This window comes from Neopsephotus bourkii, unplaced genomic scaffold, assembly GCF_033783945.1.
Source record: "Neopsephotus bourkii isolate Nb327-2 ecotype Australia unplaced genomic scaffold, CSIRO-AGI_Nbou_v1 NB_942, whole genome shotgun sequence".
Taxonomy (NCBI): domain Eukaryota; kingdom Metazoa; phylum Chordata; class Aves; order Psittaciformes; family Psittacidae; genus Neopsephotus; species Neopsephotus bourkii.
Genome location: NW_026901436.1, coordinates 66,542 through 81,575, shown reverse-complemented (window position 1 = coordinate 81,575; position 15,034 = coordinate 66,542). Strand labels below are relative to the sequence as shown.

Genomic DNA, 15,034 nt, shown 5'->3' with positions numbered 1-15,034 from the left:
GCCGTAAAGGAGCTTGCAGGCTGAAGGGCACAGTGCTGGAGTTAGTGTCAGTGCCCCCACTGACTCAGTTACTTCCTACTCCATAAGAAGCTCAGCAGACTGCACTTCTCATGGAAACCATGTATCTGTCACAGGCATTTACACATGTCTGACCAGACAATAGGCATGTTCAGATAGGTATGACTTTAGATGTACTTGGCTATGATAACGCACATGTGGTAGAAAGGTTGTGGAGGAAGCTCACCAGGGAACTGATACTGTCACTCAATGTGCTGAACTCTATCAGTTGAGGTGCTCGTCTCCTCCAAAGTTGAAGTCTTCATAGCACACGTCAGGAACACATTGATAGGCTTCAGATTTGACAAAGAAAGAGACCAAACCACAGGAAATTAAATGAAAAATGAAACAAACAGCAAATGGAGGAGCTGAGGTTTGGCAGGAATGTCTTGTGTCACTGAAGCTGGGACCATACAGGAATTGCCCAGAAGAAGCATGAGTAGATCTGAATACCCTTCTCTCTTGGATTTTTTTCTTCAGAAGGCTTACCAGCCACAGCCTTTCTTCCCCTTGAGATGCTGTACCAAGTTCCCATGAGTTAGAGGGCAATATCTAATCTCTGTCCATGTTCAATGGTGATAAGGTTTTGTTTTACCAAGACACTCTTTCCAAGTTCCTGAACTTTACTGTATGATTGGATTTTGTGGCAGTTATCAGTTATTTAAGCAAGCATTGTTGTTCACATATTTTTAGTGATAAAGTTTCCAAAGGACAGAAAATTGCTGCTGTTAATGAAAGATGATATTTAAACACCACCAAGCAAACCCAACAAGTTTCAGAGATCCTTTTTTTTTGTTATCCCAGGTGAAAAACTATTTCTATATTTCAAAACTATATTTGAACATGTATTTGTACGTACCTTTGGTCATTAAACCAAACCAGGAATCCCTCAGGGTGTAAGATTGGTGATCTAAACCCTAAGCCTGTTTTTCCCTAAGCCAGTTGCAGAGAAGTCAAGCTCAGAAAGATACAGAAGTACTGAAAATTATTCCCAAGCCAAAGGACTCTTCCTGGGCACACTTGGTGTTATTTATATTGATGAACCTCCACATCTTCCAGTGAGGAGTGACCTCCCCACGTCTGCCAGGTCCAAAACTGTTTAGGACTGTTCAGGTTGAATCTAAAACCTTGGGTTCTTCCCAGCGGCTGACTGGCATCCAGTGCAGATCACAGAGCTTTAGTCTAGTATTCCCCCATATCCTCTTGGACCGTGTACATCAGAAAGGAGATGAATAGGAGGGAACATGATAAAAGGAGTTCCTAATTTCAGGAAGAATGCAGTTTGGTTTATTTGTTTGATGCCTGGAAAGTATCTTAATCTTTCCCCTGAGGAAAAATGGATTAGACATTGGCAGTAGAAGTAAACACAAACAAGTTATGTGAGCGAATTCATTACAGTGTTGCAGATTTGCTGACATAAGACTTAAAACGGAACAAGAGCTCTAGCAGAGACGGAAGGGCTTTTTTACCCCTGGATCAATTTTCCAGCACAAGTCAGTGATTTGTTCACTTCTGATGGCTATTTTATGGTTCTAGTGAATAAATACAATCCCACTTATAGTAAATACATCCATCACTGTTGGCTGTTTTGTCATTATTATTATTTTTACAGCCAAATTAGGGCCTGGAAGCCCATGAGAGTTTCTCCTGACACATCACTGTGCCTCAGTTGGACAGTCAGTGTGATCATGTTTATACCGCCTGCTCTCTGGGCTATACCTCTTGTATGGGCAAAGAAGAGAATCTGTTCTGAAGAACCAGCCCAGTTTGGGTGACTGTCAAATTTCTGATGACTTGTATGTAAATATGGGTCTATTTGTAAGTATGCAAAGATTTTGAGGTTATAATGGGACATCCTCTGTTGGATCCAATGATGTTGTGTTGCCCAGCTCACTCCAACATACTTCTTACTGACCCACTGCAGTGAGTGTTGCCTCCTTAGCTGGCAGAGGTGCTCATCTCTTCTCTGTTTTAAGTTAGAATTGAACAGGGTGGGCACACAGCTAATAGTTAGGGTGTTAAAAAGCATCATCCTGCAGAGAGTGGTGCTGGTGGAAGCAGACAGCAATCTGCTGGTGGGATGCTCATGTTGACCTCTCTAACTTATTTCAGTCCCTGCGAACTGGGCTACCCCAAGCATCAGGTCTCAACAAATATGATTCAGTAGGATGGAAATTGCTTAAATAAATAGAACCCTGCTAGCCAATCCAAAGAGACAATAAACTGGGTGGGTTTGTGGTTTGAGCAGCCTGGGACAGAACCTCTTTCACAGGCATAAGGGCTTTGCCTTCCACTTCCAGTTGTTCAGACCAACCCAATGCAAGGTTCAGGGCTGTTTGTACAGGAGGTTGCTGACAGGTCCAAGGGCTTGGGAACTTGTAAAGAAGAGCCACTGACAAGTCAATAGGGGTAAGAGGATATGGGATAACTTCTTCCAGCAGCCCAGAAGAACACCATTTACAAGTCAGTCCTGACGTGTAACTTATAAAGCATAACTCATTGTTACATTCCAGGAAATGAAGTGTCATTAATGGCAGGTCTCGCTTGTCAGATGAGCCCTAATAGCTATTTATACTAAAAATCACATTCTTAGGACTTATTTGCATGTCAGACAAGTGAGTCAGTCAAACCAGCAAGAGATTTGCCAGAATCTAAATGAAAAAAGGTGGCAGAGTTCTCTGCTATCTTTTGAATTCAGATATTGTACTGGGAAACCTTGTGTCAAGTCCTCCGGCACTGGGCAGCAGATCTCATAGGGTCTTCTGTTCATTTCTGGGGGTTTTGAGATTTGCAAAATGAACATGACCCAATTTTTCATATGATTTAATATTCTGTGCACAGAATGTTAGAAAGCAGCTATTTGTTTTAGAAATTGTAATCAACAACTGTAATCAACAGCTTGCATTGAGATATTCATAGCATATTTACGAATCCCCATCACTTTCCTAGGACTGAAATGCTTTTTCCCACTGCTTATTTGTCTACAAAAGAATGAAGTCATGTATCCCTTCCTTAAGGGGCTTGAAACTCTTCATAGCCTTTCTGTTCTGTGATAGATCTCCTGCAGGGCTGTCAACCCATTCCTTTGTATGAAATTGCCCTGGGCTGGTTCCTACCCAGTCCCTGGAGGATTTATTTCGGAGGGGATAACTCTGGAGTAAGCAAGCAGTCAGCTAGAATAAGCCTTGCTGTGGGAGTCAGAAGACTGGAGTTCCTTTCTTGGCTGACCACAGACCAGATGTTTGCTGCTAGGAAAATTACTTCATCTTTATTTTTCCTTCCTTTTGTTAGTTCTTTAGGTTTTGCACTGAATCCTATTGAATGCTCCTACAGTGTCAAACACAACGAGGCCCTCACTGCAGATGACACCAGTGGGAAATGTAATAATAAGACTCAGAAATGACATCTCACAAGACTACCTATTTCTTTTTCTGCCTACTGCGTGGGACTTGCCAAGCACCTGGCAGTAGGGTAATAACAGCACATTTCTTGGGAAAGAAAACAGAAATATCCAAGGAATGAATCCAAGGAAAATCCAAGGAAACAACAATCCAAGTCACTAACCCTTGCCAGTCCTCTCATCTGTGTGTGCAAACCCTTGGATCTGTGGCCCCCATGAAGTCTGTCCAGGTGTACATGCTATAACAGGCCCACTTGCTTACTTGCAGAGAAGCAGTCCTAATGATATGTCAGTTTGGCGAGTTCTCTGTTTTATATCAAGGCTGTGGTCTGCTGCCTGATGATAATGCATATGAATTTGCTCCCAGACATGTGTATGAGGCAAGTCAATTAATTCCCTTCAAGAGAAAAATCCAGACACAGCTAACAGGATGTGGTCCAATTCAAAATGCTAAAATGGCTTATGAAAATGTCTGAGGAGGTCTTGCACTCCGAAATGCTTTCACATCACAAACTCCGGTCCCACAGCCCACACAGTGTCATGCCCTGCTAGAAGATGACTCTGCCTTCTCACTGGTTCCTGTCAATCGTTGCAGAAAGTCTCATACAGAAAAAACCCCAAAGTGTTTCAGGAATATGGGTTTCTACATGAAGGTCAGTCAAGAACCTTAAATTTACTGTACAGACATGGCCAGTTTGCTCCAAGGAATGATACCACTGAGCAATGTGGACACAAGCCACTTTGCATCAGATTTGCAGGGGATGTGAATCTTGTCTTGACACAACCTGGGAAGACAGCATGGGCAAAGTATGACAGCCATGGCCCTTGTGAAACACAAAACCCAAGAACTGAAAATACGTTTCTGATGTATTTTCTAGGACAAGCACCCAAAAGACCATCTGTAAACTGTAGAGTAGCCATTTCTTAGCTGGGACTCATACTTTCAAATTGTATTTTTACTGGAAGAGGGTTTTTTAACAAACTTTGAGGGCTTTAGCAAAACTTTGGCAAACTTTGGCACAAAAGGTAGGGGTATGCTAGTGAGATCAGTTAATGCTAGAACTCCTTGTTAAGACCAAGGAAAACCACAGTATTGAACAGGAAGGTAAGCCTGACTTCAAAGATGGAATAACAGAACGGGGTTCAATGTAACAGTATTATATGAAGTATTATATATACTAACAGGAATAATCATATATGAAGTATTGTATATACTAATAGGAATTTCTTCCTTAAACTAGCAGTTCAGTTGGAAAAGGCAGACATCCAGCAGCTCCTCCAGGAGAGAGGGGCAGTACTGAAGGACTTGAACAAGGCACTGATGAGACACCTCCTGCACCAGTACAATGTAATTCTGGGCATCCAAGCTCAGAAGGTATGAGTTCAGACTAGGATCAGTCCAAGAAAGCTCCTCTCTCATCAGCAATGACTGAAGGTGATCACTTTGTTTAGCCTCACAGAATGAAGACAGAAAGGGGTTAAGAAAGACTTTCTCTTAGCACATGCAAACGAGTGACTAACGCCAGGATTTTAACTTGCCACTTAGTTCTAATGAGGTTTATTTTCTAACTGTCAAAAGAACTCCACATATTTTGTCCTTTTAAAGAATCTCTCTAATGTTTTGTCCTATCTGAAAGCCTTTTGTCTAAGAATTGAGTTTCTTTGTAAACTAATAGCATTCAGCAAGTATTTTGGGGGTTTTATTAAGCCCTTGGTAACTAATCAGTAACATCTCTGATGAAAGCCATAAATTAAACTGGAGCCCATAAAACGAAACTGGGTAAAACCAACTTTCTAGTGACACTTGACATGTCTTTGAGCACCCAACTAGTCCAGGCCAGGAAGCAACACGATTCTCCTCTACATGAACTAAGAATGCTCAAATTATATGTACACAGCAGTATTATAGTAAGATGGCTATATAAAATCTTCCATACTAGGCTACAGTATGAAAATCTGCATGAATGGGACATATTTATTTAATGAACAGAGGCCTTACTATTTCAGTAGTCATATGTAAAATTTTAAGCACAAAAGGCTGCATTTTGGTGTATATTTTTAAGACTCTAAAGGATATTGGTTCTGCCTTGGTAAGACCTCCTTTTGACATTTCCAGTGGCAGTATTGCTGTTGGAATGTCTTCATGTCACACTTAGCAGCTGCTTTCTTTGGGTCACATCCAGCCAAAATTAGCCTCTATAGTTCCCAGTCAATGGACTTTCCAAAGCTCACCTGTGCTCCCCTTCATGACTTTTCAGGGAAATTTTCTTCCCTTTGGTGATTGTGAACATGTCATTTATATGTTTTTCCTCATCAGAGCCAGCTTTATAATTTGCAGTTTCCCAGACTATAGAAGGGAAAGACTAAGAATAAAAATCCTCTCGTTTGGCTTCCAGACTCCTGCTTTCTTTTTCTCCTACCTAGTTACTGAAACACAAGTGGTAAAGTTGACCCAGGAAAAAAATCAGCACAGGATGCTAAAGATTTATTGTGACTAAGAAAAGTGATGAAGCTTTTACCTTTCTAACTAGGGGAAGGTTTGTTATATTATGTTGTGAACCAGACTTTCACAGTGCCTCAGCTAACACATTGTTGATGATGTTCTGAGTTGAATATATTCATATGCAAGTTAATACTGCTATGAATAAATGTCATAAGACCACTCTGACTCAGTGTATTTATTGACTCAGACTACAAAACTTACGATGAACTGGCAGATAAAGTAGTGGCAACTAAACATCCCAGTCCCACATACTGGTTTCTGTGCTGATGGATCACACCATGTCACATAAACTCAGCTGTCAACTCCATATGTTTTAACTTGGGTTTGCAGAAAAGTTTACAAGTATTATAAAATTGCTATATAATTATTTTAGAAAGTAGAAGTACCAGTGGATACTACCAAAAAGAAAATTATGATTTATATATATATATATGGTGTGTTTAGTGTATATATCTTTATGATACATGCACATATGCAATATATAAAATTAGGTCATTACCATGGCTTGATGTATCATTATGATATATTTAATAATATATATTACATAATGACATATTATGGTATATTGTGAAATAACTGCCATTCCTGCCAGCTTTTCTGCTATTTCCTCCTTTGAACGGAAGAATTACAAGTGCAAAATTTACCTATTACTCATTGGTTACATAATATATTAGAAACAATTTAACCAGTGCAAGAGTAAGCTGAAGGCTCCTGGGAAGTCTGGTTCGTACCTTCTTGCGCTATGTATTACCTTTGCTCATCGTGTGTGAACACGAGCAATGCAATACGTGAGCCAGGGTACAGGAAAACAATGATCAGTATAGCCAACCTTTGATCTTTCTTTTGGGGTAGGTACAGAAGGACTGTTAATTGTTCTTAGCTGGATGAATCATATCATACGGCAGGAATTAAGCTGAGGTTCTGTGTTTACTCACATGAGAGGAGGCATCATGGAGCAGGTTGTTCTCTTAGGCTGGGTGGCAGTGGACTGAGAAGATTCTCAGTACTTTTTGCCTTGGCTTTTCAAGGAACCAAAGGAGACACCATCAGACACTCTCCCCCTTTCCATCAGAAAGCAGTGGCTGTTGCCAACACCACTAAAACCCCTTCTTACCCCACTATATTTTTGCCTTAATGATAGTATATGGTACTTACACAGTCTGTAGCGATAGTTAGTCTGATTTCTACACTGAGATTGTGAAGAGTCATTTTCCGGGATGCATAGACGTTTCATGTTTCATGCAGATGCGTATTAAATATAGAGGATTATTATGGATGGCCAACAGTCTGAACTCGGTATGGTTCTTCTGAGCATGTCTACTTCCATGAGAGATCTCCTTAGAAGAAAAAATGAAATTGCATCCGTTTCTTAAATACAGGGTACAAAATCATGCATTACGTTGCTCTAAGCAACACAATGTTTGCTGAGTAATGAGCAAGTCTGTTTAAGTTCAATTATTACATGAAAGCAACCATAACAGGAATAACTGTGATGCATACCCCAGTGCAACTATTCAGGATAGGAAAGAAACAAACCAGGCAATGTATTTCCCCAAACACTCAGGAGGGTGCTAGAAAGAGCAGGTGTTTTGTTTCTTATTTCAGCATGGCAACATTGCTGCTGAAGAAATGTTCAAAGATGTTGAATTCTGAACTGATAGCCTTTTTCCAGTCCTCAGATGAAAAATGTAAGAAACTTAAAAGCATCAGAACCTATGTTTTAGAACTGAGACAAAGCTGTACCTATGTATTTAGTCTGTAATTACAGACAAAAACCTAGCGCTATAGGATTAGGGTAAATCATACCCACTCCCCCCCCCAACTCAAAGAAAAGAGACTACTATTGTATATTTTGAGTCATACCTGGAGTGCTAGTGACTGCAAAGAGATTATTCCTATGCCAGTGCCATTGCAGGTCTGATGCTTACACCCACTACTCAGAAATGCTGAGCACTCTTGAAGCTCCTTTCAGCAGCAGTAATAACAGCTTCCTGAAGATGTTTAAAGCTTGCAAGACTGAGCTTGTAGTAGGAAAACACTGGCAAAAAGGAGGAATGAGAGACATTAAACAGACTGTATTTTTTCTATTATTTTAGAAGACATGATTTCTCTCATCACAGGAGACTTGGTTTAGTGAGAAATACATTTTAAAACAATGTCATTTACAGCCTTTATTTATGTGTAAGGATAAAATTGTATGTAAGACAAACCTATGTTTGGCAGGGGGTTGGAACTGGATGATCGTAAGGTCCTTTTCAACCCTAACTATTCTATGCTTCTATGCAAGTTTGGTCTCATTGGATAGCAGCTAAAAAATGCTCTTAAAATTAATACACTAATCAGTATATCCCATCAATTACAAACTTGCAATACTTGGGATAAAAAAGTAAGAAAAACTTGCTTTTCAGATACACAATCATACATGTGAGCTACGTATCCTGTTTTGGAGATGACCTGACTATAGTAAAGATATATCACCCCCAGATAACTTTTTTAGCCTACTGAAGAAATGATACAGAAATGACAGTGCTTTGGAGAGAAGCAAAATAAATTGTGTTGAAATTTGAATTACAAATCAGAAAATTCATGGTAAGAGTTTCAGATGTGGCTCCCTTGATTGAGCACAGGAGGGAATGCGGGCTGATTTTCAGAGACCAGAAGTACATGATGGCAACAATCTCTGTTAGTGTTTGTTTCTTAAAAGAGACTGAAGTCTTCAGTACATACAGACGAAAGGTATGAGCCTTGAAGACCTGTCAGTTATGTGTCTACCCAGTGCTGCAAGGCATAACTGATCCAAGTGCCTAAGTGAGTAACTGGCAAGGTTAAAGTTGGTTAGTAACTTTTTGAAAGGAGGCAAAGCTGTTTCATTCACTTTGGCCCTGTGAGACCTAGTGCAATGACATGAGAATACATACAAAACTTTGTACTTGATGGCCTGATTCTCCCCTTCATCTGAACTGATTGAATCAAGTCACTTTTGTCCAGGTGCCTGATTACTACTGACTTAGAGGACTCAGGCTTTAAACGCATTAAATTCTGAAAGGACTTAATTTTAAACCTGTATGGACAATACTGTTCTTCAAACAATCAGCCCCCCCCAAAAAAAAATCAAGGGGTGTTTTCCTTACAAAAGAAACTTATGATTTGAAATCATAAAGGAGCTTTCAGTAGGGGATGTCATCATGTTGTTTGCCAGAGCAGAAGCGTGGTAGGAACCATTCTGGCACATACGTGCGACCACCATCATATGGCTTGTTTCATGTTGCTTTTGTTTGTTTACACTAAAAGAACATGAAAGTTGTGTATTTAACTGTTCAAATGTTAACACATGCCAGAAGGAAGATGGTCTGTACAGTCATAATTCAGCCCACTTGTGTAAATCAGTTGTGACACAGTATTTAAGTACATGATCAAATACTGGGCTTCCACTGGATCTTTTCCACGGTCAGTGAATGGGCAACACTGATTTTATTCCCCAAACTGAGTGTGGAACTGACAGCAAAATTACCTCAGCCATTGCACAATGCACAATGATAGATTTCTTCCACTGGAAGGATTCCTCTGTAGAAAGCATTTTTGTCTTGCTTTCACCAGAATAGCTGACCCTGCAATGCTTCTACAAACCTGCTGTCCACAAAAAATAAACCCCCACACCGTTAATATCCAGCTGCAAAAATTTGGGCTAAATTTGCTTTCCCAGCCTTTGTAACCTTCAGTGTAACAGTAAAAGCAGTGTTTTCTACAACAATCTGTCTTCTATTTGTTAGGTTTAAGCAGCCAGCACAGCTGAGAGAAGACATAATTACGAATTGCTTCCTTCACTTTTAGCGTCTATGGAGTTGTAAAATGAAATAGAGATCTATTACCTTTGTTCAAGCCTACAAAGGGCAGCAGGATGGATTAGGTATTGCTGAGCACCAAACCAGGAGTAATGGGGTTTACACAAAGGTTGGAAATTACTGTCAAAAAAAATAAGCAGTTTTTCTTCCAAGAACTCAAGATGAATTCTCTGAGCTTGCGTGTGTTAGCTTTTGAGCAGTTCCATATGCAAACTTAATGGTCTTTTGATGTAAAATGCTAATGATTTATAATCTTTTGGATCAAACCTTTAGGTTTTTATTCATTTTTATCCAGGTGCCATTGGTGGCAATTTGTATTGCTGGAATGTGAGAGCAGAATGCGACCTAAAATACTCTGGGACTTCATCTGATGCTTAGAAGTATTAGAGAATATAGAATCATAGAATATGATAAGATAAACACACTTTATTGCTTCCTATGCCTTGAACTGATCTTCAGCAGATGTTTTTTAAATTACTTCTAATTTTCCTTTAGTGTTTTTCATAGCTCTTCCCACACTCATGCCTTTTGTGACAACTCTTAAACAGTTCAGCTGAGGCAGAAGCCTGACTACTGTGATAAAAGATCTCCAAATGTCACCTGCATGTACAGCTCCAGAAGATTTCTGATTACTTTTTTTTCTTCTTCTTCTTTATTTTAGGACAATTATATGCAGAAAGACGAGCAGCAAACAGCAGAGCGTGAAAGCCATTGATGTTAAAATTGAAACCGATCCCTTTGTGAATGACCATTATGATGCTTTTTGTGTAAAGGATGAAGGTCAGCACTGATATACTATTGAAATAATGCACAGTCATTGCTGTCTTGCAACAGATTTTGCCTTAGATTTTTCTACTGCTGAGAAGCAAAGAGAGAATGTTAAGGAATAAATCTTTATAGTCACCCACTAAGTGAGCCAACTGCTGCAAAGACATTGGTTGCAGAAAACAAATTGCATTATCATTTGTCTTTGCTGCAGTTAGCAAGTTCAAACAGCACTACTGATCTGGAAGAACCCATTTTGGTGTTCACAGAACTTTATAGAAAGGAATATATCTGGCACCAATGTAACAGAGATGTCTGAAGCATCTCCCATACTGAGCACGTAAATGAACGTAGCTCAGCTGACTCTCAACTGCAAAACACCACACTGTTGCATACCTATCAGTATACAACATTTATATAAAAATAACTTCATTGCCTTCATTTCAGTTTGGGTTTGGTTTGGGTTTTTTTCTGTCAACAAGTGTGGACCAGCCCACAGGGGACTCTGGTATGTCACGGATGAGTCTGAAAACCAAGTTATTTCCAATTTATGCTGATGCTTAAACATTTCGATATTCAAATGCCAGAATCCGCAAGCAAAGATGGATTCTCAAGGCCAAAAGTAAATTGCTGCTGGTAGGCAGGATTGTGTAAAAAAGTTTGGGAACCCCTGAAATACATTGCTGTTGGCAGTAAAGTTTCATATCTAGTTTTCAAGGAAAGCAGGGGCAAGCAGATGACATTTACTGAGAAACAGTAAGTTCACCACACAGGATGGCCTTTGGTAGTCAGTGGCAGCAGCAGGAATGAAAATATGATTTAAGTGAAATGTGGCAGAGGTGATGCATTATTTGATGTGCACCCAGCCATTCCAAAATGTCAGGGTTTGACCATCCTCTAAAGTAAACCTCGTGCTATCAGCTCCAGGCTCCGTGCTGCTATGAGCGATGCCAGCTCCATCACCCCGTTGCTAGTGCTGTCACACAAGCATCGTTGTGTTTCCTTCCATGCAGCTCCTCACATGTAGGAGCAGCTCCCTGTAAACATCTGCAGAACTCTCTCATTGTCTTCCTTCGAATCTCTCTTTTGTCATCATCCCCCCCCTCAAGAAGAACCTTGCAGTGGGTGGGACAGCTGTGAGATGCTGAAATCATTGCTCTGGCCACTATTGTCCCGTTGTGCCCTTGTGCTCCCCTTTCTGTCCCCACCTGCTGCGTCTGAGCTTACACGTAGATGCTGGATCTTGGGAAAGGAATTGTCTTTGCCCTTTGCATTTGGATACTGCTTGTGGCAGGGGAAAATTTGGATCATTCGCAAAGGAGAGACCATTTTGAACAACTTATTTTGTACAAGGCAGGGAGTTTCCTGATATGACAGAATGAGATGATCATGCCAATGCTCTCCCCAAACAGTCCTCACACACTGAAACATTTCTGATGACAATAAGGTGCCCTCTGATTTAAAAAACTGTGGATGCATCATTGATGTTTGAATAGAAAGGCTAAAGCAAAGTTGTGTGGCAAAGCCTAGATTGTAGCAGGTATGAAAAGAGCGAAATCCAGGAGGGAAATAGCTTTAACCTGCAAGTGTAATACACAGGAACACAAGCCAGCACAAAGCAGCTGACTGAGAGAACACCCTCCACCTCAGGGATGCAGCTTGTAGTTTTGGGAAGTATTCAGTAAGAAGCAGCAAACTCTGCATCACAGCCTCGGACAGCACATTTGCTTTGCTGTTCTCTACATGAGGCTGATAGCTACATGTCTAAGTTATGATCAGTGAGTGGTTTCTTACTTGAAACCTCTCCAGTATGCTTTTTTCTTTTAGAAAAATGGACATTGCTTTAAACTGATACAAATTCAATTATAACACAGTAATATATTAGTGTTAAGACCTGTGTATTGAAATCAAGTACAAACAGCAAGATGGCTTGCCCTGCCGAACGTGATAAATCCCAGGTTCCTTATACTGAGACCTCTGTCCCCATTCACAGTAACAGCAATCCCTTTCATTTCTTCCATATTCATCCAACCAATAATCTGCAGTCCTATATGAAACTGATCTAGTTCCTTCTCCAGTATTTCTTACCCTCCACCCATCATCTTCCTGCCTTCAGGGCACTCTCAGCTCCTTGCTGGGTCTGGGCATGGCTGCCTTAAAGCTACGAATATGCTGCTTTGTCCATTCGTGTGCAACGCTGCCTGTCTAGCCAGCTCTGCTTTTGGGGAGGGGTAAGGGCTGAGTCCTACTTATGCCCACCCCAATGGAAAAGATGCCTTGCTGGGGCTCTTTCCTCTTTTAAATCATCAAAATGAGCAAGCACTCAGCAGCTTTGCCTTGGCCAGACTTGGCTAAGATCAGCCAAAGGCTCAGACAAACAGGCACATTGAGGCCAGACACATCAGTCTTCTTCAGAAACTGAGCTGATGATAGCAGCTCTTCTCAATTCTGTCTTGAACAGCTAGTTCTTAGAGTTGTGCGAAAGGCGTCTTGAACTGCCTTCTTAGGCCTTGATTTGTAATTAATCTTTAATCAATTAACATTTAGTGCATTAATGTGTTCAGCCGAATTGCATAAGCATACACCTTGGTATGCCTCAATAGCCAGGACATTGGTCAGATGCTAGCAAAAGCTCTGGGTGTGCTTACAGAATCAGGCTTTTACAAGTAAGAATCCCAAAGAGAGGCAGATACCTTTTTTTGTGCTTCTGGAATGGATTTTGTTCTGAACCCACAGATGAATCACAGAAGTCTTTGATGCTATTAGTTATGTTTGACAGGGAATTGGTAGTGAGAGTTATGTTTGACAGGGAAAGATGTAGCTGCAATGTTTCATGAATGCTGTGAGTATAGCCATGGGTTTCGCAGTCCAGAGACATTTGTCTTCTTAGTTTCTTGTAAACAACTGTTCTATGCAGACATCAGGGTCAGGAAGACAATTCTCCAGCAGCCCAGGATCTGCTGAGATCAGAAAGCTTCTCTCTTAGCCTTGAGTGCAAAAAAATACCTAAAAATACATCAGATTCTGCCTATTCTGAAAATTGAGTATCACCAAGTAAGTCAGATCTGGCACACAGAGTGTGTATTTATTTTCTATCAAAGCTCATAAGAAAATGCCCTGAGGTATAAAAGAGATAAAGCAAGAAAAACAGAAAGTTGGAATTTTCCCTATGAATCTTCTTTTTTTTGTAGGACCACAAGCCATTCAACTTCATATGTGTATAATCCTCTTGGTTCCCTTTCTTCTATTGCTTTTTAAATGCAACAAAGGAAAGATCTCTTTGTTAATAGCTCCCACATTCTCCTGGTTCTTTCTTTCAGTGACCCACTGATATTTACAGGCAACAAGTAAGATCTCAGTTCCATAAGGCTTTGATTTGCTGCCACCATAGAAAAACTAAACAGGCAGTGAGTTGTAGTGTGTAGAGCGTAAATGCAAATCAGACTTTGTTAAATGACTGCTGGCTCCAGCCACCCATCACTTTGATGGCTTATGTATGTATTTCAGTTTGCCTTTTTCAGCAGTAAGGGAAGAAAGCACTGAGCAGAGGCTGTTGCTCCAAACAAGCCGATGCTTTGCCAGCTCCCAGTACAAAGGCTGCAGACCAAATCCTGAAGCCTGACCACAGGAGTGGCTCAGTTTGATGAGCTGCTGTCCCAGTGTTACTGCTGTACCTGTACCAGAAAGAACAGGTCTGGCAAAAGGCTGAGCAGGAACTGTCATAGCAACTGAGGCTGCAGCAGGACAAGGAGCCATAAGATGCTGCAGCCCAGAAAATTCCTTTACATCTTACACAGATGAGGACAGCAGCAAAATGGATGCAGGAACTTCAGTATGTCTTTGCAGGGTACCAGCTTTCACTTCTGTTTGTCCAAGCTGTCACTCAACATGCTCTACAGCAATGATGAGACCTAACAAAGTCTCATATGAGAGAGTCAAAAGTCCTCCACAGAGTGTCCACCCATTAACACCTTTGAAATCTCTGCTTTTCTTTCTATCTATCCACACATTAGTCAGATCTCTCTTTCAGTATCTCATAATTCTCTGTTACCACATCTCTTGCTAGCTTTTACAGTAAAGCTCCCTTCAGCTTTCTTCTTTCCTGGTAGGTTACAATGCTCTTTCTGAAAGTGTTTGCCATTCTTAACTAATTTAACGGTTCTGTTCTGCTTCATCTGGCCATATGATTAAGAAGCAAGGCTTTGCAGATAAGAAACCCTCTGATGTATAATTATCCTATGCAGCTTTGGGATCAAGACTTCCCTCAGAGCAGATACATGGCTTCCATTTGTACTGATGGTTGCAGCTACATAAATGAAGTATGCTCTACTATGAAGCAGTATTTTTTCACTCCTTTCATCCCCATCAATCTGTATTCATCCCACCAGTTCACAGGAAAGGCATTAGCTGCTAACTGCTCCTCACTTCCTTGAATGCCAAGCCTCCGTACGACTGTACATAAACTGA

The 15,034-nt window shown here is 40.6% G+C and overlaps 1 protein-coding gene across 1 annotated transcript in view; it reads left to right on the top strand.

Moving 5' to 3' along the window:
• SUSD5 (sushi domain containing 5) overlaps positions 1-15,034 on the top strand; it is a 36,586-nt gene that overhangs the window by 8,736 nt on the left and 12,816 nt on the right. Inside the window, exon 3 of the mRNA XM_061358435.1 lies at positions 10,464-10,582. Coding sequence (XP_061214419.1) covers positions 10,464-10,582 — 119 coding nt within the window. The remainder of the gene's footprint in view (positions 1-10,463; positions 10,583-15,034) is intronic.